The 24,151-nt window shown below is 40.8% G+C and overlaps 1 protein-coding gene and 1 pseudogene across 1 annotated transcript in view; one reads left to right on the forward strand and one right to left on the reverse strand.

Moving 5' to 3' along the window:
• The window catches only part of ANKRD55 (ankyrin repeat domain 55), a 130,801-nt gene that overhangs the window by 29,927 nt on the left and 76,723 nt on the right, over positions 1-24,151 (reverse strand). Inside the window, exon 7 of the mRNA XM_021939373.2 lies at positions 16,437-16,565. Coding sequence (XP_021795065.2) covers positions 16,437-16,565 — 129 coding nt within the window. The remainder of the gene's footprint in view (positions 1-16,436; positions 16,566-24,151) is intronic.
• LOC108586290 lies at positions 9,453-10,197 on the forward strand (annotated as a pseudogene).

A 24,151-nucleotide genomic window follows, 5' to 3' on the forward strand; every position in this document is an offset into this window, starting at 1 on the left:
TCCTCATACCGTAGAGGAGAAAATGAAGGTGTAAGGGATTAAGAAATTTGCCCTCTGTCACAGCTGAGAATGAGCAGATCCAGGATTGACTGTGGAGGCGTTGGACTTCACCACTATACTATTCTGTCTGTGATAAAAAGAGTGGTCTATTAATTTGATCCTGCATATTCATACTGGAGGAACTAAAGTGAAAACTGTTTAGACTACATCAGTACCAGTGATGTGTGCCTCGCCAACTGAGACCTCCTTTACAGTTAATCTTTGGGTACTTTAAGAGTTTCTGCAGTGGCTGAAGCCTGTAATCCCAGCACTTAGGGAGGCCAAGGTGGGCAGATCACAAGGTCAAGTGATCGAGACCATCCTGGCTGACACAGTGAAACCCTGTCTCTACTAAAAATACAAAAAATTAGCCAGGCGTGGTGGCGGGTGCCTGTAGTCCCAGCTGCTTGGGAGGCTGAGGCAGGAGAGTGGCGTGAACCTGGGAGACGGAGCTTGCAGTGAGCTGAGGTCGCGCCACTGCACTCCAGCCTGGGCAACAGAGTGAGACTTCGTCTCAAAAAAAAAAAAAAAAGTGTTCCTCCTAGTAAGGTTGCCAGGGTGTACCCTCAGAAGAATTTGAGGGAGCCCTAGAGAACACTAGTTTGTAAGTCAAGACCCTGGATCACTTGTCTCCTGGTGACAGAATTCCCTTCTTAATAATCTAGACTGTGTGTCAGCCAAAAATATGCTTAGACCTGGGAGGTAGGAAAAGTCACAGAGACCAGGAGACACTAGACAAGAAGAAGTGGGACTGTGGTCCAGGTAGGTCCTTAGGAAGAATGGAGAGTAGGTTTACATTGGCTAGAAATGTTATTAAACAGAGCAAGGAACAATATTGTACATATCCTATTCTTAAGGAGCTCTAGAATTCTACACAGAACTGCCAGATGATGATTGTGAGTTTGTTTTTGTTGTATTTATTTATTTGCTTTTGTTCATGGGTAATCCATAACATTGCCTTCATGTATCCTGAAAATGATTGGGAACTGAGTCCTAGTCGTTTTCTGTTTACCCATCATGAGTGGGGAGAGTTGGGGAAGCCTGACTCATAAGAAGCCTTGCCAAGAAGAAAGTTGAGTTAATGTGTAATAATTTTGCTACAGGCAGATTGATAAAACAACAACAAAAACAACAACAACAACAACAAGATCTCAACATCCCAACTGTATACATTCTAGGTGACCTTCAAAGGAGTCCAGTGGGAGATTTAGGACTAGTTGGCTATTTGTTAACATATATCTAGGGAATATGTTCTATGGTGGCTTCTTCTTGCAGAAACTCCAATCTCCTTCCTTCTCTTGAACACTGGGATGTGTTTGCGTTGCTTGTCTTGTGATGGTGACCATATAAAGCAGAGGCCAGTGCTTTAGCCTCTGTGTTGCAGCCACTTATCCCTCCTAAAAGGCTGGGAGGTTTTGTGATGTGAGATGATCATCCTGGCTCATCGGTTGGAGCCAGACATGTTAGACTAGAATGGAGACAAAAGGAAGATCTAGAGCGTATGCCATTGAATGTTTGAGGGTCTGGGGCTAACTAGAGAAAGAAACGTGCCCAATATCCCTGGCTTAGAATCTGGACTGCCTTCATGGTTAGCCCCTTTGGACCAAGCCTTTGGTTGCCCTGGACTCCAGAGGTTGCCAAGCCCAAAAGCCTGGGGCTGCCTCTCCTGGAGAGAAAGCAGAAGGTAGAAGTAGTGGGAGGGGATGAGGTATGGTGACCCTCTGCTGCTGAACTACTTCATTTCTTTTTTTTTTGGGACAAAGTCTCACTCTATTGCCCAGGTTGGAGTGCAATGGAACCACCTCGGCTCACTACAACCTCCACTTCCCAGGTTCAAGTGATTCTCCTGTTTTGGCCTCCCGAGTAGCTGGGATTACAGGCATGCACCACCATGCCTGGCTAATTTTTTGTATTTTTAGTAGAGATGGGGTTTCACCATGTTGGCAAGGCCAGTCTCAACCTCCTGATCTCAAGTGATCCACTCACCTCAGACTCCCAAAGTGCTGGGATTACAGGCGTGAGCCACCGCACCCCGCCCAAACTACTTCATTTCATAGAGGTGCTAATGCTTAGTGGGAGAAAAAGTTTTTCATGCTTTGGTGTATAGAAAGGGTCTGTCTTGGGCTTCCAGCTGTCTGGCAAGATGAAGTCTCCAGGATATCCATGTGTTGTCCTTACTAAACCTATGCCTAGGAATCTTTCTGCTGAAATGAAGCCCAGCAAAGAGTAAGTCTCAACAAATATTTGCTGAGCAATAAATAAATAAATAAATGAAATAGACCTTACAAACTATGGCAAAGCCAAATAGGTTGGATTTTACCCATCCTTTTTGGCTTCTTCTCTCTCTTTTCCTCATTATCTTCCTCCATTCTCTACCTTTTCTCTTCTTTCTCTACTTGTTTTTACTCCTAGATGAGTCCCTGTTTTCCCTCATTCTACCCTCTCCCTTTCTCTCTACAATTGGGCACTGAGGACCTGACATGTGAAAGCCACTTTAACTTAGGTTACCCTTCGAAGCTCCAGTTTCCCAAACAGGTCAGAGTCTTTGCTCCTAGGGTAATGGGGGTTAATTTCCTAAATCTGACTTTCTCATTGTTTACTCTGGACTTAGGCAGTTTGGTGGTTGTCCTCTTATCAAGTATTGGAAGCCATGTGGCCTGGGTTCCTGCCCGGGTGCTGGATGCACTTGGGCAAATGCTAAGCTTTTGTACTAGTTTCCCCACCTAGGAACTGCAGGATTGGACTAAATGACCTGTGGTCCCTTCCAACTCTAAGCTTCTTTCACCTCATGAGCTGGATCCACTGGTATACAGTATTTAAAATTATACATTGGCATTTTGAATATATTGAGAGTTGAAATATATTCATGGGACTTTGACATAGTTCAAACAGTTGACCACAGATCAACTGTGAGTGTATGTGAGTGTGTGTGTAATTTCTTGCCCACATAACCACATCTTGACAAAACATGAAATAATCATTTTATATTAGTGCAATTGTTTTCTTTCTAACCTTCCTTGAAAAATATGCTGCTGAGGAAGATCCCAAGTAAACACATTTTCTAGTAAGTTGGGGAGGGAGCTAGTGGTGAAATTTGAGGGATGGTAGATGCTTGCCCCTCTTACTGACCAGCAGTGATGCCTAGAATTCATATTGCTAGAAACACTCCTAGTATTAAGGCATTGTACTCCTATAAGGCTTGGTTAAGTGGCCAGTGTTATTCCAGAACTCTTCTTAGATCCATGAGAGAAGTTAGGTCACAGGGCAAGCAAGCTGCTGCCCCCAAATTGGAGAGACAGTCAGACAGGCAGATATAGGGACTCACAACATACTAGAGCAGAAACCTTTGAGGAAATCATTGCTACCTCTGCAGGGTAGAAAAATCCAAACTATAGTTAATGAATTGTCAAAGGCTCAGTGTGGACAAATCTGAGAGTATAAACTCAGTGATCTAGTTACATTGGTTATGGGGTGCCATGCGTTTGTGAATTTTACTTCCAGTAGCTCAACTGGTTTCTCACAGTATATAGCAGAGAAAAATTCCCATGGGCTTCTGGCAGGAGGATAGGGAAAAGGAACCTTTTTGAAATATACCAGAGCACTCTGTTCTTCTTAATAAAATCTGTCCTCAGGAGAAACTAGCTTTCCAGAACCTAAACTACTGAGGTTTTATCAGAGCCTAACTGACCGTAGGGAAGGAAAGTGCTCAACTCCATCTAGCTCTAGCTTTCTACATGGGAGCAGAACAATACCCAATTCCAGCCCACTCTAGCTATCCTGTCTCACCTAAGAAGGGGAAAAAACATCCTGAGAAACACTTGGAATATTCACATTCCAGAGGCATAGGTTCACTAAAAGACAGGGACCAAATTGTAGGAAGATACAGTACATTTCTCTTCCCCCCATACTTTACCATTACATAAATAAGGGCTATTTACAGGAGTTCTCTTATCCACTACATCATGTCTGGCTATTGAGAAAAAATTATAAAGCATGCCAAAAGGGGAACAACACAGTATCTACAGAGCAAGCATCAGTTCCAGACATGGCAAGGATATGGGAATTATCAGATAAAGAATTTAAAGCAACTGTGAATAATGTGCTAAGGGCTCTAAATGGATAAAGTGGACAACATGTCAGAACAGATGGGCAGTGTAAGCAGGAAGATGGAGATCCTAAGAAATAATCAAAAATAAATGCCGGAGATCAAAAACACTGTAATGGAAATGAAGAATGCCTTTGATGAGCTTATTAGTAGATTGGACACAGCTGAGGGAACAGTCTGAGCTTGAGAAGATCTCAATGTAAACCTCCAAAACTGGAAAACAAAAATAACAAAGACTGGAAAAAACAGAACAGAATATTCACAGACTGTGAGAGAACTACAAAAGGTATAACATACAGGCAATAGGAATACCAGAAGGAGAAGAAAGAGAAAAGGAACAGGATAAATATTTGAAACAATAATAATGACTGAGAATTTTACCAAAAAAATTGTTAGACACAAAAGCTCAGAGAGCACCAAGCAGGCTAAATGCCAAAAACAACAACAAAAACAACAAAACAAACAAACAAACAAACAAACAAAAAACCCTATGCCTAGCCATATTATTTTCCAATTACAAAAACCAAAGATAAAGAAAAAGTCCTGAAAGAAGACAGGGGAAAGGAACACCTTACCTATAGAGGAGCAAAGAGAAGGATTACATCTGATATCTCAGAAACCGTACAAGCAAGAAGAGACTGGAGTGAAATACTTAAAGAGTTGAGAAAAGCCTCCCATCAACAAGAATTCTGTACCTTATGAAATTGCCCTTCAAAAGTGAAGAAGAAATAAATACTTTCTTAGATAAACAAAAATTGGTAGACCTGCATTGCACTAGATGTTAAAAGTAGTTTCTTAGAGAGAAGAAAAATGATATAGGCCAGAAACTCTGATTTACATAAAGGAAAGAAGAGCGCTGAAGAAGGAATAAATGAAGGTAAAATAAAAACTTTTATTTTTTATTGTTAATTGACCTAGGAGATAATAGTTTGTTCAAAATACTAATAGCTACAATGTATGCTTATGCATCTATCTTTATATCTATATACATATGCATAAGCTTATGTAGGCTTATATATAAGTAAAATGAATGACAGCAATCATACCAGGGACAGGTAGAAGGGATTAGTATCATTTTGCTATTATAAAGTATTCACACTACCCGTGAAATGATATAGTGTTATTTTGAAGTAGATTTGGATTAGTTGTAAACATATTTTGTATACTTTAGGGCAACCACTAAAAAAGTAAAAAAGGGAGTATAACTAATACGCTAAGAAAAAAGAGAAAATGGAATAATATTAAATGCTAATTAAAACCACAAAAGGTGGGAAAAGAGTAGAAGACAAAAATAGGAACAAAGAATAAGGGCAGCAAATAGAAAACAGTAACAAATATGATCGATGTTACTCTAACTATATGAATAATCACTTTGAACATTAATGGTCTAAATGTACCAATCAAAAGACAGAGCTTATCAGTGTGGATAGAAAAATAAGACCCAACTATATGTTGTCTATAAGAAACCCACCTTAAATATAATGACACACATAGATTAAAAGTAAATGAATGGTGAAAGATTTACCATGAAGACACTAACCAAAAGAAAGCAGGAGTAGCTATATATTATAATTCTAGACAGAGCAGACTAAAAAGCAAAGAAAGTTGTTAGGGATAAAGAAGGATATTACATAATGATAAAGAGGTGAGTTCTCCAAGAAGACATAATGATCCTTATGTACCCAACAACACAGCCTTAAAACATGCGAGGCAAAACCTGGCAAAGCTGCAAGAAGAAACGGATGAATCTACTTTATAGTTGAAGACTTCGACATCCCTCTATCAGAAATGGACATATCCAGAAGGCAGAAAATCGGTAGGAATGTAGTTGAACTTAGAAATACAATTAATTAATTGGATATAATTGACTTCTACTGACTACTTCATCTAACAGCAAAATACACATTTTTAACAAGCTCACATGGGAACTTCACCAAGATAGACCACAGTCTAGGCCATAAAACAAACCTTAACAAAAGTGAAAGAATAGAAATCATACAACGCATGCTTTCAGACCACGGTAGCATTAAACTATAAATCAATAACAGAAAGACAACTGGAAAATTTCTGAACATGTGGAGATTAAACAACATAAATAACACATAGTTCAAAAGAAGAAATCTCAAGAAAACTAAAAAAATACTTTGAACAAAAGGAAGATAACATCAAAATTTGTGGAATGTAGCAAAAACAATTTCTCAGAAGAAAATTTATAGCATTGAATGTATATATTAAAAAAGAAGAAAGATCTAGAATCAGTTATATAAGCTTACACCTTAGGAAGCTAGAAAAAGAAGAACAAATTAAATCCAAAGTAAGCAGAAGAAAAGAAAAAATAAAAATTAGAGTAGAAATCAATGAAGTAGAAAACAAAAAATCAATAGAGAAAATCAATGAAACCAAAAGCTGGTTCTTTGAAAAGATTAATAAAAGTGATAAGCCTCTAGCCAGGCTAGAAAAAAACAGAGGGGCACAAATTACTTAATATCAGAAATGAAAAAAGGTACTTCACTACAGATCCCATGAACATTAGAAGAATAATGAAGAAATACTTTACACAACTCTATTTTCACAACTTGATAAACATATTTGAAATGGACCAATTCCTTAAAAGACACAATCTACCAAAACACACACAAGGAGAAATAGATAATCTGAATACATTTATGTCTATTAAAGAAATTGAAAAGGCTGGGTGTGTGGCTCACACCTGTTATCCCAGCACTTTGACAGGCTGAGGCAGGTGGATCACCTGAGGTCAGGAGTTCGAGACCAGCCTGGCCAACATGACGAAACCCCGTCTCTACTAAAAATACAAAAAATTAGCCTGGCGTGGTGGCAGGCACCTGTAATCCCAGCTACTGGGGAAGCCCGGGAGGTGGAGGTTGCAGTGAGCCGAGATCGCGTCATTGCGTCATTGCACTCCAGCCTGGGCGACAGAGAGAGAGACTCTGTCCCCCCGCTGCCGCAAAAAAAAAAAAAAAAAAAAAAAAAAAGAAAAAGAAAAAGAAATTGAATAAATAATTAATAACCTTCTAAAATGGAAATATGAGGCCCAGATGTATTCACTGGTAAATTTTACAAAACATTCAAGAAAAAAATGACAGTTCTTAAATAATCTCTTTCAGAAGATAGAAGTGTAGGGAACTTCCTAACTCATTCTATCAGCCAGTATCACCCTAATACAAAACAAGACAAAGACATTACAAGAAAAGAAAACTATAGACCAATAACTTTCATAAAGATAGATGTAAATGTCCCCAACGACATATTAGTGAATAGAATCTAGCAACATAAAAAAAGAATTATACATCGTGGTCAAGTAGGATTTATCCAAAGTATGCAAGTATAGCTCAACATTTTCAAATCAATTAATGTAATCAACCACATCAGCAGGCTAAAGAAGAAGAATCACACAGTTGCATCAATAGATACAGAAAAAGCATTTGAGAAAATCCATCACTTATTCATAATAAAAACTCTCAGTAAACTAGGAATAGAGAAGAACTCCCTAAACTTGATAAAGAGCATCTATAGAAAACCTATAGCTAACATCACACTTCATGGTGAAAAATGAGAAGCTTTCCAACTAAGATCAGGAACAAGGTAAAGATGTCTCCTATCACAACTTTTCTTTTCTTTTCTCTTCTTTTCTTTTCTTTTCTTTTCTCTTCTTTTCTTTCTTTCTCTTTCTTCTTTCTTTCTTTCTTCTTCTTCTTTTTTTTTTTTAGGGTGTCACTCTGTTGCTCAGGCTGGAGTGCAGTGGTGTGATCTTGGCTCACTGTGACCTCTGCCTCCAGGTTCAAGTGATTCTCCTGCCTCAGCCTCCCAAGTAGCTGGGACTACAGGCATGTGCCACCACACCCAGCTAGTTTTTGTATTTTCAGTAGAGGCAGGTCTTTGCCATTTGGCCAGGTTGGTCTTGAACTCCTGGCCTCAAGCAATCCACCTGCATCGGCCTCCCAAAGTGCTGAGATTATAGGCATGAGCCACTTTACCTGGCGCCACAACCTCTTTTCAATATTATACCAAAGTTCTAGTTAATGCAATAAGACAAGAACAGGAAATAAAAAGAATGCTGATTGAGAAGGAGGAAATAAAACAGTCTGTTTTCAGATGACATGACTATCTATGCATAAAATCTGAAAGAATAGACAAAAATAGCTTTGAAACTAAGAAGCAATTATAGCAAGATTTCAGGATATAAGCTAATATACAAAAGATCATTTTTCTATAAACTAGCAATGCACAATAGAATTTGAAATTAAAAATACAATACCATTTACATTAGCACCCCTCAAAATTAAATACTTAGGTACAAATCTAACAAAATATGATACAAGAGCGATATGAAAAAATCTACAAAATTGTGATGAAAAACATCAAAGAACTAAATAAATGGAGATCTTCATATGGTGAGGGTAAGAGCAAAATAAAAATTATAAAAATAAATAAATAAATGGAGAGGTATTCCATGTTCATGGTTAAGAAGACTTAAAATTGTTAAGATATCAGTTCTTCAAAACTTGATTTACAGATTCAATATAGTCCCTATCAAAATACCAGAAACTTATCTTGTAGATATCAACAAACTGATTCTACAGTTTATATGGAGAGGCAAAAGACACAGAATACTCAACAAGACAGTGGAGAAGAACTAAGTTGGGCAACTGACACTACTCAACTTTAAGACTTACTATAAAGCTACAGTAATCAAGATAGTGTGATATTGGCAGAATAATAGACAAATAAGTCAATGCAACAGAATGGACAGCCAAGAAATAGACTCACATAAATATAATCAAAAGAGTAAAAGCAATACAATAAAGAAAGGTAGTTGTTTCACCAAATGGTGCTGAAACAGCTGGACATCTACATGCAAAAAAATAAACCTAGACACAGACCTTATACCTTTTACAAAATTGACTCAAAACTGATCACAGACCTAAATGTAAAACGTAAAATTAGGCCAGGCGAGGTGGCTCGTATCTATAATCCCAGCACTTTGGGAGGCTGGGGTGGGAGAATCGTTTGAGTCCGGGGGTTCAAGACCAGCCTAGGCAACATGGTGAAACCTCATCTCTAAAAAAAATACAAAAAATTACCTAGGCATTGTGGCATGTGCCTGTAGTCCCAGCTACTCAGGAGGCTGAAGTGGAAGGATCACTCGAGCCTAGGAGGTCCAGGCTGCAGTGAGCCGTGATTATGTCACTGCAATCCAGCCTGGATGAGACAGAGTGAATTCTAAAATTACATAAGAATTCCAGGAGATGCTCTTTCCCTAAGTGGCCTGAGCTAATCTGTGAAAATGGTTCGCTATTCACTTGACTGAGAGAGTCCCACAAAATCATGCAAATCAAGAGGTTCAAGTCTTAGTGTTCACTTTAAGAACACTTGTGAAACTGCCCAGGCCATCAAGGTATGCATATATGAAAAGCCACGAAGTATCTGAAAGATGTCACTTTACAGAAACAGTGCGTACCATTCTGATGTTACAATGGTGGAGTTGGCAGGTGTGCCTAGGCCAAGCAGTGGGGCTGGACATAAGGTCGGTGGCCCAAAAAGAGTGCTGAATTTTTGCTGCACATGCTTAAAAATGCAGAGAGTAATGCTGAACTTATGGGTTTCGATGTAGATTCTCTGGTCATTGAGCGTATCCACATGAATAAAGCACCTAAGATGCGCTGCTGGACCTACAGAGCTCATGGTCAGATTAACCCATACATGAGCTCTCCCTGCCACACTGAGATGATCCTCACGGAAAAGGAACAAAATGTTCCTAAACCAGAAGAGGAGGTTGCCCAGAAGAAAAAGATATCCCAGAAGAAACTGAAGAAACAAAAATTTATGTCACAGGAGTAAATTCAACATTAAAATAAATGCAATTAAAAGTAAAAGAAGAAAAGAAAGAATTCCAGGAGATAACAGGAGCAAAATTTAGATGACCTCGGGTCTGGTGATGACTTTTAGATACTGAAATAATAATCCATGGAAGAAAAAATGGATAACCTAGATTTCATTAAAACCAAAAACTTCTCTGTGAAGGACACTGCCAAAAGAATAACAAGATAAGCCCCAACCTGGAAGAAAATACTTGCAAAAGACATGACTAATAAAAGACTATTGCCAAAATATGCAAATAACTCCTAAAACTCAACAGTAAGAAAACGAACAATGATTTTTAAATGGGCTGAAGCTCTTTATAGATAGCTCACAAAGAAAATTTGCAGATGACTAATATAGCCCATGAAAAGATGTGCCACATCATATGCCATCAGAAAACACAAACTAAAACAACCCTGAGATACCACAGTGCATTGATTAGGAAGGCTAAAATCCAGAACACTGACAATACCAAACACTAGAAAGAATAATGAACAACAGGAACTCCCATTCACTGCTGGTGGAAATGCAAAATGGTACAGCCACTTTTGAAGACAGTTTGGAGACGGAGTCTCACCCTGTCGCCCAGGCTGGAGTGCAATGGTGCAATCTTGGCTCACTGTAACCTCCGCCTCCCAGGTTCAAACGATTCTCCTGCCTCAGCCTCCCGAGTAGCTGGGATTACAGGCACCCACCACCATGCCCAGCTAATTTTTGTATTTTTAGTAGAGACAAGGATTCACCATGTTGGTCAGGCTGGTCTCGAACTCCTGATCTCGTGATCCGCTTGCCTCGGCCTCCCAAAGTGCTGGGATTACAGGTGTGAGCCAACGCTCCCTGTCAGTTTGGTAGTTTCTTACAAAACTAAACATACCCTTACCATAGATCCAGCAATTGTGCTCTTTGATATTTACCCAAAGGAACTGAAAACTTATGTTTACACGAAAAGTGGTGCACAGATGTTTATAGTGGTTTTATTCATAATTGGCAAAGCTGGGAAGCAACCAAGATGTCCTTCCACAGGTGAATGGATAAATAAACTTTGGTACATTCATACAATGGAATATTAATCAGTGCTAAAAAGAAATGAGCTATTAAACCATGAAAAGACATGGAGGAAATGTAAATGCATATTACTAGACAATTTGAAAAAGCTACATACAGTATAATTCCAACTATATGACATCCTGGAAAAGGCAAAACTATGGAGACAGTAAAAAGATCAGTGGTTTAGATAAGTGGATTAGGGTAAGGGTGGAAAGAATAAGGGGAGCTCAGAGGATTTTTAGGGCAATGAAGGTATTCTGCATGATACTTTAATGATGGATATCTGTCATTATACCTTTGTCCAGTTCCACAGAATGTACAATATCTAGAGAGAACCTTATGGTAAACTATGGACTTTGGCATTGATGACCTGTCAGTGTAGGCTATCAATTGTAACAAGTGTACCACTGTAGTGGGAGATGTTGGTAATGGGGGAGGCAATTTATTGTCAGTGGGGTGGGGGTGGGGTGGGCAGAAGATATTAATAGGTGACATATTTCTGCAATTTTCCTCTCAATTTTATTGGGAACTTAAAACTGCTCTAGAAAACTAAAGTCTTTTTTTTATTATTATTTTTTATTGTACTTTAAGTTCTAGGGTACATGTGCACAACGTGCAGGTTTGTTACATATGTATACATGTGCCATGTTGGTGTGCTGCACCCATCGACTCGTCAGCACCCATCAACTCATCATTTGCATCAGTTATAACTCCCAATGCCATCCCTCCCCCCTCCCTAGCAAACTAGTCTTTACTTGAAATGTTTTTTTCTAGAGAGAGAAAGAACCCAATAAGCCATTGACCCCGTTGGCTTGAGATGAATAAATTTATTGGACTGAATTCAATGAACTCCTCTTTAGGGACCTACAGTTTACAAAGCTCTGTTCTGGGTGTTAAGAGACATTTGGATGAATAAGGCACGTTGCCCTCAGGTCCACAGTCTAGAAGGGAAGACACAGGCACCTCACCAATTTTAACAAAGTCCTAGAAGTAACATGGAGGGAAGAATTTGGAAAGGGAGCTCAACAAAGAAGGTGACACTTAATTGGGCTTGGAGAAATAAGATAGAATAAGCAGATATTCTGCAGGCAGAAGGAACAATGCAGCGAGTGCAAGAAGAAAGAAATATTTCCCCCAAATGGAAGAGCATGACAGCGGGGGAGACAGAAGGAATCTTTATGATGGATTGTGAGGGTTACTAATATTCCAGTGTGATTAGAGCCGAGATTACGTGAGCTAGAGAGAAAAGGTCAGGGGTGGGGAGGCAAGGACCAACAGTGACCATAATTGTTTTGGTATAAAAAAAGCTATGTTGGTACATGTCTTTGTGATTTGTTGGAAAAGCCCTGTAAGAATAGATTGGAAGGCCAAGTGTGGTGGTTCATGCCTGTAATCCCAACACTTGTGAGGCCTGGGTGGGAGGATCTCTTGAGTCCAGGAGTTCAAGACCAGCATAGGCAACATAGCGAGACTCTGTCTCTACTTAAAAAAAAAAAAAAAAAAATTAGCCAGGCATGGTGGCGTGTGCCTGTAGTCCCAGCTACTAGGGAGGCCGAGGTGGTAGGATTTCTTGAGCCCAGGATTAAACTTAGTTTACCCAGTAGGCCTACTACTTCAAATCTTTACTGCTTTGTTTATTTTGGTGAAATACAAAGGCCTTATTATTTCAATGAATTATAGCTTTAAATGTGATCTCATTATATGGTCCAAGAGAAAAGCAGGAAATTCACAAAAAGGAATAAATGACAACGGGAAATAGACTCATTCATATGGAAAAACTCTAAAAGGAGCACAATGCTAGCCCTGTGTTATAAATGAACAAGAAGTCTAAAGAAGGCAAGTGTAATAATAATTTTAGCTGACATTTGGAATTACCCTCAGTCTTTGCAGTGTAAATGGCAGAGTACACCACTTCTGAATTCTACTGCTAACCACAGGGGAGGAGAATGCACAATTCCTCCAGAGCCGGGGTTCTTAGCCTTTTGTGGGTAGTCACTGTTCCTCATTGAGGAAGTCAAGAAAGTTGTGGACTCCTTCCTTAGAAAAATGAATGCAAACGTGCTCACACACCATATACACAGTATTACATACAACTGTAGGGGTTCTAGAGGGACCTGTCTTTTTAATCTTTTTACCTCCAATGCAAGACACGTAGTGGATGCTCAAGAAGTATTTATTTAGTGATTGAGTAAATAAATGAACAAGGCATTATGCTTATACAATCACGGTCAAAATAAAAACATCTCCAATAGTAGGTAAAGTATTAGCACCCATTAATATGAATTCATTTGTCATAGTGCTTCTAAATCCTAGCTGCATATCACAGCCTTCTATGGAAATGAAGGAGCTTTAAATAATGTATGTGTGGCTGGGCGTGGTGGCTCACGCCAGTAATCCTAGAACTTTGGGAGGCTGAGGCAGGCGAATCAGCTGAGGTCAGGAGTTCGAGACCAGTCTGACCAACGTGGTGAAACCCCATCTCTACCAAAAATACAAAAATTAGGCGGTCGTGGTGGTGCGTGCCTGTAATTCCAGCTACTTAGGAGCCTGAGGCAGGAGAATTGCTTGAACCCGGGAGGCGGTGGTTGCAGTGAGCCAAGATCGCACTATTGCACTCCAACCTGGGCAATAGAGCAAGACTCCATCTCCAAAAAATATATATATATATATGTGTGTGTGTGTACGTGTGTGTGCACGCACGTGCACACACGCACACACAGTTTTTTTTAAAATAGAGATGGAGTCTTGCTCTATTGCCCAGGCTGGTCTCGAACTCCTGGTCTCAAGTGATTCTCCTGCCTCAGATTCCCAAAGTGGTGAGATTATAGCCCCAGCCCCTGCCAATACAGGTGTATTTTTTTATGAGCCCACCGTCTCACTGCATTACACAGCTTGGTCTCAAATCCTGGGCTCAGGTGATCCTCCTGCCTCAGTCTCCCAAGTAGCTGTGATTATATGCACAGGCCACTATGCCCAGTTCCAGTTTTGAAAAATATTGATGGCTGGGCCCCACCCCAGAACAACTGAATGAAAATCTAAGAGGTGAGGCCTGGAGAACATGAGTATTGTTTAAAAGCTCTTCAGATTATTCCATTGTGCAGACAGGGCTGAAATCAATGTAGTATAGGCTAAAAGCTGTGACATTTAGTAGAGACAAAGAATATGGGAGCTTCCAGGTAACTGAACACATGAAGGTTTCTGGAGGGTGGCACGCCCAGAGAGGGCATGGAAGCTCCATGCCTGTTCCCCCATACCCTTGCCCTACCTGTCTCTTCATCTGCATCCTTTGCTATATCATTTAACAAACTGGTAAGCATAAAAAAAGAGAAAGAATATGAAGGCATGGGTATAATAACTAAGTTTCCATGGAGACAATCAGGAACCCTAATAAAAGTGATCATCTTGTCCAATTACATAGTACATTACATATCACTATCATATGCATGGTCTCATTCTGACACCAAAGATACCTTATCAGTTAAGCCAAGCAAGTGTTGACCTGTCTCAGATCAAGCCCAAGTCTATTAATGCAAACTCAGATCTTCAGAGTTGAGTAGGCTGTTCTTATGATTTTGCCAAAGTGCCTCTTAAAGGATAAGAACAGGGATTCCCGGCTGGGCGCAGTGGCTCATGCCTATAATCTCAGCATTTTGGGAGGCTGAGGCGGGAGGATCACGAGGCCAGGAGTTCAAGACCAGCCTGGCCAACATGGTGAAAACCTGTCTCTACTGAAAATACAAAAGTTAGCTGGGCATGGTGGTGTGTGCCTATAATCCCAGCTACTTGGGAGACTGAGGCAGGAGAATTTGCTTGAACCAGGCCCTGGGAGGCAGAGGTTGCAGTGAGCGGAGATCGCACCACTGCACTCCAGCCTGGGCTACACAGCGAGACTCCATTTCAGAAAACAAAACAAAACAAAACAAAACACAGCGATTCCCACCCTGTGAGGGCTCAGCGGGGGTCTGGGAATCTGTCGTTTTACAAGCACTGCTGGTGATTCCATTGTGAGGCCAGGTCTCAGACAGCAGCTCTACAGTGGGGCTGGGATGGTGGAAGGGGGATGCATGTCAGTTAGAATTACCTGGGGAGGTTTTTCAAAATGCACATGCATCCCGGATCTAGGGAATCAGAACGCAGTGGTGTTGAGGTGACTATATAGAAAATGCCTGCTTCTGGTGCCACTTTCATCTCAGCTGAGAACCAACACATGGGGAGCTTCCTGGCAGCCCAGCCAAGTTCCTCTGTGGCCACTGGGTGACCCCTGAGCAGCCAGAGGCCAGCCCCAGGGCATGGAGTCCTGGGCAGAGACTGGCAGCGATGGTAGCAGGGCAGGTGATTAGATATTGAAAGTATGTAGGAGGGTGCTATGGGCAGGTGGAGATGACAAAACAAGCCTTGCTTACTGCATAGCTTTGCAGAGAAACTGGTGCAGAGAAACTGAAGCCAAGGTTGGAGGGACGAAAACAGAGCAGTTTCCAGATCACTTCTGTTTTCCCCTTACATCAAGCACACATGTCAGTCCCGAGAGTCCCAGGTGCCCACTTCTGCTGTACTTGGCACATGGAAATGCTGACTGAAACCAGAGTCAGGGCAGCAGAAACTATTCTCACAGGGTCCTGGCAGCAGTTCAGACAGGTGCCCTTTCTGGGCCAACAGAAATCAACTGTGGGGGTGTCTGTGCTGAAGACAGAGATGGGCTGGCAAGTTTATGGAAAGGATGCACGGTACTGCTCTCCTTGAAAAAAGGAATAGATAACTTTTAGTTAATCATTCCACTTGAAAATAGAAAGTACTCTGTTACACATTAGCAATTATTATTCTTTCACCTTATTCTCGGTTTTGTCCTCTCCGGACAATAGATTTCTTGAGCCTATTCTGATTTGTCTGGGTGTGTGTACTGACGTGGACTCCCTGACGTGATAGTGTTGCAGGGTCAGGAGCCACTACTTTCACTGTTGGGTGGAGAATTCAGGATCACCTGAAATAACTCTGCTGGGGAGGATTTGGAAGCAAGAAGAGAATCAGAGGGTCACGGTTCAAAGACTTTGAAGGCATTTTCCCAGCAATTCTTTGCAGGTTTACTCTGGGACACAGTAAGCCGGTAGCAAACATTGCGATGGAGAGAGAAAGAGAGACAGTGAGAGGGCTGTGTGTGTGTGTCTGTGTGGGACACCCAAGGCAGGCTCTGCTTGATATTCTGTAACTACCCCGCTTTGCATCTTGGCAGGGTTTCTCTTCAACAAGTGGTGGGGCTGAATGAAGAGCTGAAACCTCCATCTTTAAAGTTTGACCTACTCAGAAAATTGTTAACAGTGCTTTCCACCATTTAAACCTGAGACCAGTCCACTGGTCAATTTCTCACCTGGACTGCCCAGTGGAGAGCCGTTTTAAAGTCTTTATCCACAAGGGTGGGGTCTGCCCCCTTCTTCAGCAGCATTTGGGTGTGTTGAGGCTGGTTGTGGAAAGCCGCCCAGTGGAGTGGTGTCATTCCCTGCAAAACAACAGTCAGAGAGGACAGAGATGAGCACAGGCTCCCAGGAAGAAAACCGGAACTCACACTTTCTCCTCAGGCCTCGGGGCCATCACGAGATGCATTGGTTGTTTCCTGCTAGTTCATTCATTCATTAATCCGTTCATTCAATAGACGTTTATTGCGCTTCTGTTTTGTGCCAGGCAAGCAGGTGTTCAGGATACAGAAGTTAATAAGATAAATCAGATCCTTACCCTCATGGAAATTGCTCTGTGGTAAAGGAAGATAGCTACTAAATGCACAAAAACATGTCAAACAATCTTCCAGATTGATAAATATTAGGAAGAATGCACATGGGATGCTGGTGAGAGAGTAATCAAGGGTGGAGGGACTGTTCTAAACAGACCTCTGTGAGAAGCACTGGAGGAAGAGGACAGCCAACACCAAGCACAGAGGCAGAGAGTAAGTTAAAGGAAGGCCCCTGTGACTGGAGTGCAATACCGTACCACCAGGGCAGGGGTGCTGTCTGTTTTCCTCTATCTCTAATGCCTAGACTAGAGGCTGGAGAAATAGCTGTTGAATGAATGAATGAGGTTGGAGGGGAAGACAGCAATGTGAAATGAGGTTGAAGAGGGAGGCAGGGGCTGATCCTGGGAGGGTGGGATGGGGGATAACTGTCTCTGCATAAGGCATTTGGATTTTATTCTAATTCAGTGGAGAGACAATGAAGGATTTTAAGCAAGTATTGGCATGATCAGATGTACACTGTTTAGAAGAAATCACTGTGGTAGCTTGGAGAACAAAGCTGGATGAATGAATGGTGAATCCCAGCTTCTTTCAAAGTGCAAGGTCACATGGGTTAGGTATAATTTAACAGTAAGTGAGCTTATGCTGAGAAATGGTGGCCAAAAAGAGCCAGCGTTATTTGAGAGTATATATGATGAAAAGGTTGGCTCTTCTCCTTGCTCACTCATCTCAGTTCCATGAAACGTATCTAGAATGAATTGAAATGAAGATGCCTGATAAAGGGGGCAAAGGGCACGGGCAGCTTTGAAGACTCTCTTTCTATAGTTATCTCTGCTGATAGCATAAAGCTAGGAGACAACACCTTGGCTTTCTCTGTTCCTTCCAGGGTGAGCTGCATGGAGAAGATGGGCCTCAGCCTAGACAGAAGCACATTAATAATAGCCCAGAGCTAATATTTGTTGATCTAGGGACCTTTATGAGTTCTTTTATCTATTGTCTCACATAATCCTCCAAACAAACTTCTGGAGTAAGTACTGTGGTGATGTCTCCTACATGTCCACCAGGCTGTTTCCTCTTCCTCTGGGGCACACAGTCAGACTATATTCTCCAGCCTCCTTGCAGATAGGTGCAGCCACATGACTGAGTCCTTGCCACTGGAATGTGGACAGAGGAGATGGAAACCTTCCCCAGGCCTGGGCTAGACAAAAAGCCCATGTGGTCCTCCACATCTTCTCTTTTTCCTCATATATCAACAGAATGCAGAGGAGGACAAGGTTCTAGAAGATGCTGGAACCATGTGATTGAAAAGCCTGGGTTTCTGAGCGATGAGGGAGAATAGGACCACCCTGCCAAACAGCACTGAACTATGATATGAGCAAGAAATAGGCTTTTATTGTGTCAGGCTACTGAGATTTCAAGTAGTTTGCTAGAGCAGTTAGCCAGCTCTGATAGGTGCGATTGTCCTTCTCATTTAATGGAAGAGGAAGCTGAGCTCTAGAGAAATTCCTGAGTTTGTGAGCAGGCAGGGAACTGAATCTAGGGTTTAAGGTTTGTGGGAAACTAGAATTAGAATGTTAAATCCCCTCAACCAGTTCCATATTTTAAATTCCTATATTATGGTTTGCTTTCAAGTTTCAAGTGTCATATGACAGTGAGCCTCCAGAGATACTCTTGAGGATATTTCAAGGAATTAGTTCCATATGAAAAAGAATGCTGGTATAAAAGCAATGGAACTTCTTATTCTTATTCCAATGGCTGAATATTTACTTGGAAATCAGAATACCTCAGTACATTCTAATTGGTCCTCTTCATCTTTAACTGGGCACACTGGGGTTAGAAATCTAACACAAGGGAATTACATTTTAAAATTAAATTATATTTTTAAAATAATGCATGGATAGCCCCTTTCCCAGTTCTTAGTCCCACTTGCTTCATTGCAAATGAAGTGATGAAATGAAGCCATTGGCTTCATCACGAAGTGCCAAAAGTTTTCAAGTTACCGGAGTGTAAGTTGCATGACAGCAGGGCCTTTGTCGGCCCGTCTGAATTCCTAGATCCTAGAACGGTGCCAGGCACATTATAGACGTTGAGTAAATACTTATTAAATGAACAAATGACTTACTGTGCTCCACTGATTTTTTATTTTTATTTTTTTGAGATGGAGTTTTGCTCTGTCACCCAGGCTGGAGTGCAATGGCACAATCTCGGCTCACTGCAACCTCCACCTCCAGAGTTCAAGCGATTCTCCTGCCTCAGCCTCCCAAGCAGCTGGGATTATAGGTGCCCGCCACCATGCTTGGCTAATTTTTGTAGTTTTTAGTAGAGACAAGTTTCACCATGTTGGCCACGCTCGTCTTGAGCTCCTGACCTTAGGTAATCAGCCCACCTCAGCCTCCCAAAGTGCTAGGATTACAGGAGTGAGCCACTGCACCCAGCCGAATTTCTTTGTAAAAATCTGGCTTTACTTTTTAAAATCATACACAGAAGAAAGGCAGAACATGACTTCTCCTTTATAGGCAATGAACTTGTCTGATATGATCATTGTTACCAACTCATCAGCTGAAACTTGTCAGGATTTTTGATGAGTGCTTTAAACAATCTTGTCTTTTGTACTACTGTGCTATCTCACATCCAATTACTAACCAGGCCTAATCCTGCTTAGCTTCTGAGGTCAGGTGCATTCAGGGTGGTTATAGCCATAGACCACTGCACTGCCAAAGGTAAGGTAGATGGCAATGACTATATGTAGAAGTATGATTTAGTGATGTGGGAATTCAGTGCGAAAATGTGGTTGTGAGTTAAACTGTGGTAATGCAATGTTAATTATTGTCTCCTGAATACAGTTTTAGGCTTTAAGAGCTATTCTCTTTAAATAACCACAAGAAAACTCCCCTCAAAACCCAACTCTTGCATAGTTTGATCAAGGAGTGGGGTGGGAGGAGTGCTATAATTTTTCATACACCTACTTGATGCCAAGAGCTTTGCATCTGCTATCGCATAGAATCTTTACAATGATCCTAAGGGATTGGTATTTTTAGGCCTATTTTACAGGCAAGGAAATTGAAACACAGATTAAGTAATTTGCCTAAGGTCATTGACTGAGTCCATCGTAGAGCTAGGGTTCAATGCTTGTTTCTCTGACTCTGGAGAAAAAAATGCTCTTTCCACACATCATGGTGGTAGAATTTCATTTTGGGAATGAGCTCAGATGCTAAAAAATTTCTTTCTTTGTGATTGTACCTGGATTCAAGGTTGTCTTACTTTCTAAAATGATGGTTCTTACTAGTGTAAGGGTTGGTACCCTATATTACTTGTTTCAACTGCCATTGCCTCAAGGCTCCTCCTGAAAGTGCAGTTGGCAAACATTTATTTTTGTGAGACATATACACATACATAATACGTATTCTCCCCGACCATTCACCCTCAAAACTTGTGAACACCTTGAAAATAACTGGTGATCCTCTGAATGACTCCAAATCAAGACCCGAATTACTTGATTACTTCTCTAAATACTTGTACAATATAAATGGGTTATGAACACTCAGTCAAGTCAAGGGAAATTTCCTGCTGCTTTCTTTTTTCTTTTTTTCATTTGGGCTGATGAGAATAAGAATAAATCCTCTTAGAGTTAATCATGTGAAAACCAAAACTTTTAAAAGCAGCTCAAAGGCAGCGGTTGGTATTGCATACTTTATTTAGGAACATTTTCCTACAACTGCTTCCTTCTCCTTTCTTCTTCTTTCTTCAACTTCTGTTGAGCCTGCAGAAATTGTAGTTGTCTTATGTTAAAATTCTGGTGGCCAGTTAAGGGGCAAACATCAGGCTTAGCAACTGGTATCTGTACTAAGCAGTGACAGAAATCACAATTACACTGTGACGCACATAAAGGCAGATGCTGTGGCATATTCACCATGGTATGCCCCCTGCACTAAGCACACAGTAAGTGTTCAAGAAATGTTTACTGGAAGAATTAATTAGTGAGTTGCAGCTTATCAAAGGTCACTTGGACTCATGGGGAATATAAAATCAGAGTCTGCTGGATAAGACAGCCATCTGCATCCAAGTTATGGAGACCTTTCCAACCAGTTACTTCCTGGAGTTTCATTGAGGGCTTAACTGAGCCTTCGAAGCATCTAGAAGCTGACAATCTAGCAGTCACTATCAGGCATGTTGCAACAAACACCCAGATGGCCCTGGTGAGAGGAGAATTTTACTCTTCTGAAAATCAAAAAGTATTGATTGGCTCAAAGAGTGAGGAGGAACTCATATTCAGTTAAGAATATAAGCTCTCCAGAATGTTTTGAGGGGAAATGTTAAGTTTTGGTTGACTTGGGATCCGATTTTAGATTGCTGATAGGACAAAATGTATGTTCTAACTGTTGGATGCATAGTAGGGTTGCTTTGGAACAGTGTCTTGTGTTGATGAGTAATTCTGTGCCTTGAACCTGTGCCACCACAATTTCAGTTAAAGGCTTACAAGTCCTATCAGCTTCTCAGAACATTTTTTTTTTTTTTTCCAAACCACTTTTGTGTTTTCTGAGCCAGAAATCTGCTTTAATGCTTAGCAGGTTTCATGTTTCAGAACTGTACTTTTAGAGTGTCTCTAGCCAACACTGAAAGGCACACAGAGAGAAATGTTGATGTGGCTGGGTGCTTGGTTTGTTCCCTGTCTTGGTTGGCGGTTCGGGGTGGGGTGGTGGAGGGGGAGGGTTAAGAATTATAGCAGGTGTCTGGTGGCTGAGAGGTCAGTAAACAATTCCAGATGCTTTGAAGGATCTAGAATTTCTAGCAGCTTGGCTCTGGTTGACATTTAAAAATTCACATACTTAATCCTCCGATCACATATGACCACCTCCCACAAAAGTTACAGAGGATCAGGAGATAAAAAATTAGATAAAAAATTGGAATGAATATGTCCTTTAAAAGTATATCTAGTTTTAAAAACTAGATGATGTCACAAATACCGTAATGAAAGCCATTTTCTTTCATTTTTATTTGAAAAACAATCTTATAGATCAGAAAGCTTAGTAAATTAGTTCATTGTCTTTGTTTTGGAATTTCCTAAACTGGATAGATAGACGGTGAGCATCACGATAGCCAAAGACTATAACTGAAGGCCAAGAATACTCTGAGGTTGGATTTTAGGGCACTAGGAAGGGCTCCTAATAATGGCACTCTCTAAAAACTCTTTTTCTCGCTGTAATAATTATAGAATAATATGTCTGACATTAAAAAAAATACTTTAGAATGGGGTTTTCATAATTTAAATCAGACAAGAAAAACAATAAAACGAACTTAGGCCATGGAAGTCTAGGAGCCAATTCTAACAAGAACAAACTTACAAAACAAAGCCTTCAGAATAGAAGCCTAAGTTGATATATTTATTTTTCAACCAAAAAAGAACATCTACATTCTTCTGCACTAAACTGTGAACTCCATCATAGCAGGGATGAGGCCTACATGAGACATGGCAGGTACTGAACAAATATTTATTGAATAAATAAAATAAAACAATTTTCTTGTTCCAAGGAGATCACCTTGGGAGGCTATACAATTATTCTACTCATTGCTCAAAATACTTTTGGGATTTTTTTTTTTTTTGAAATTGCCACTAGAGCAAGAGCTCTATCCATGGATAGAAATAAGAATATGTGAGTTTCATCAGAGAAATAATTACATCTTTATTTTCAATAACTTTTTTTTTTTTTGAGACAGAGTCTTACTCCGTCACCCAGGCTGGAGTGCAGTGGCACCATCTCGGCTCACTGCAACCTTCGCCTCCTGGGTTCAAGTGATTCTTTTGCCTCAGCCTCCCAAGTAGCTGGGACTACAGTGCCCGCCACCATGCCTGGCTAATTTCTGTATTTTTAGTAGAGACGGGCGTCACCATATTGGCCAGGCTGGTCTCGAACTCCTAGACCTTGTGATCCGCCCGCCTTGGCCTCCCAAAGTGCTGGGATTACAGGTGTAAGCCACTGCACCCAGCCTATTTTCACTAACTTCTAATTGAAATTTAACATCTTTTTCAATTATGAATATAGGCAACAACCCACAGTAGTATAAACAGTACCTGTGACTTTGCCACCACTATAAATTATAGATACAGTGCTATTACATTAGTGATTGCAGATATCTCAAAATATTTACATGTCTCACTACTTCAACAATTGTAGTAGTTTGTGGTCCTGCCATCAAATCTTATTTAATGCATTAATAAACAATCTTTTATGTTATTGTCATAAATTTGTTCTTTAAAATATTTTCTAGCCTGGGCAACATGGTGAAACTCTGCCTCTACAAAAAAAAAAAAAAAAAAAATTAGTTTGGTATGGTGGTACCTGCCTGTAGTCCCAGCTACTTGGGAGGCTGAGGTGGGAGAATCACTTGAGCCTGGGAGGCAGAGGTTGCAGTGAACTGAGCTTGCACCACTGTACTCCAGCCTCACAGAGTGAGACCCCGTCTCAATAAATAAATAAATAGGCTGGGCATGGTGGCTCACACTTGTAATCCCAGCCCTTTAGGAGCCCAAGGTGGGTGAATCATTTGAGGTCAGCAGTTTGAGACCAGCCTGGCCAACATGATGAAATCCTGCCTCTACTAAAAATACAAAAATTAGCCAGGCGTGGCGGTGGTTGCCTGTAATCCCAGCTACTCGGTAGGCTGAGGCAGGAGAATCACTTGAACCCTGGAGGTGGAGGTTGCAGTGAGCTGAGATCGCACCACTGCACTCCAGCCTTGGCAACAAAGCAAGACTCTGTCTTAAATAAATAAATAAATAAATAAGTAAATAAGAGAATGTTTTGTTAACTGTATTTTAATACATTGATTTCTTCTGCAATCCTATATATTTTATTTTCTGTAATTTCAGATATTTTTCTTTTTTGATATTTTTCCTTTTAAAAAGAAGTTTAAATAGAGATGAGGTTTAGCCATGTTGCCCAGGCTGATCTTGAACTCCTGAGCTCAAGCAATCGTCCTGCCTTGGCCTCCCAAAGGGCTGGGATTACAAGTGTGAGCCACTGCACCCAGCCTAATTTTTAAGGTATGTTTCTGAGAAGTTATCCATAGGTTTCACAAACACATGAAAATGTGTCCATGTCAAAATATGGGTAAGGATTCCTGCTCTAAAGTCTACAGGACATTTAAAAAAAATTCTAATTGGTATAAAATTTTATTTACTTGGTCGGACACGGTGGCTCAAGCCTGTAATCCCAGCACTTTGGGAGACCGAGACGGGCAGATCACGAGGTCAGGAGATCGAGACCATCCTGGCTAACACGGTGAAACTAAAAAATACAAAAAAACTAGCCGGGCGAGGTGGCGGGCGCCTGTAGTCCCAGCTACTCGGGAGGTTGAGGCAG

The sequence above is a fragment of the Papio anubis genome, chromosome 5, assembly GCF_008728515.1.
Source record: "Papio anubis isolate 15944 chromosome 5, Panubis1.0, whole genome shotgun sequence".
In the NCBI taxonomy this organism is placed as follows: Eukaryota; Metazoa; Chordata; class Mammalia; order Primates; family Cercopithecidae; genus Papio; species Papio anubis.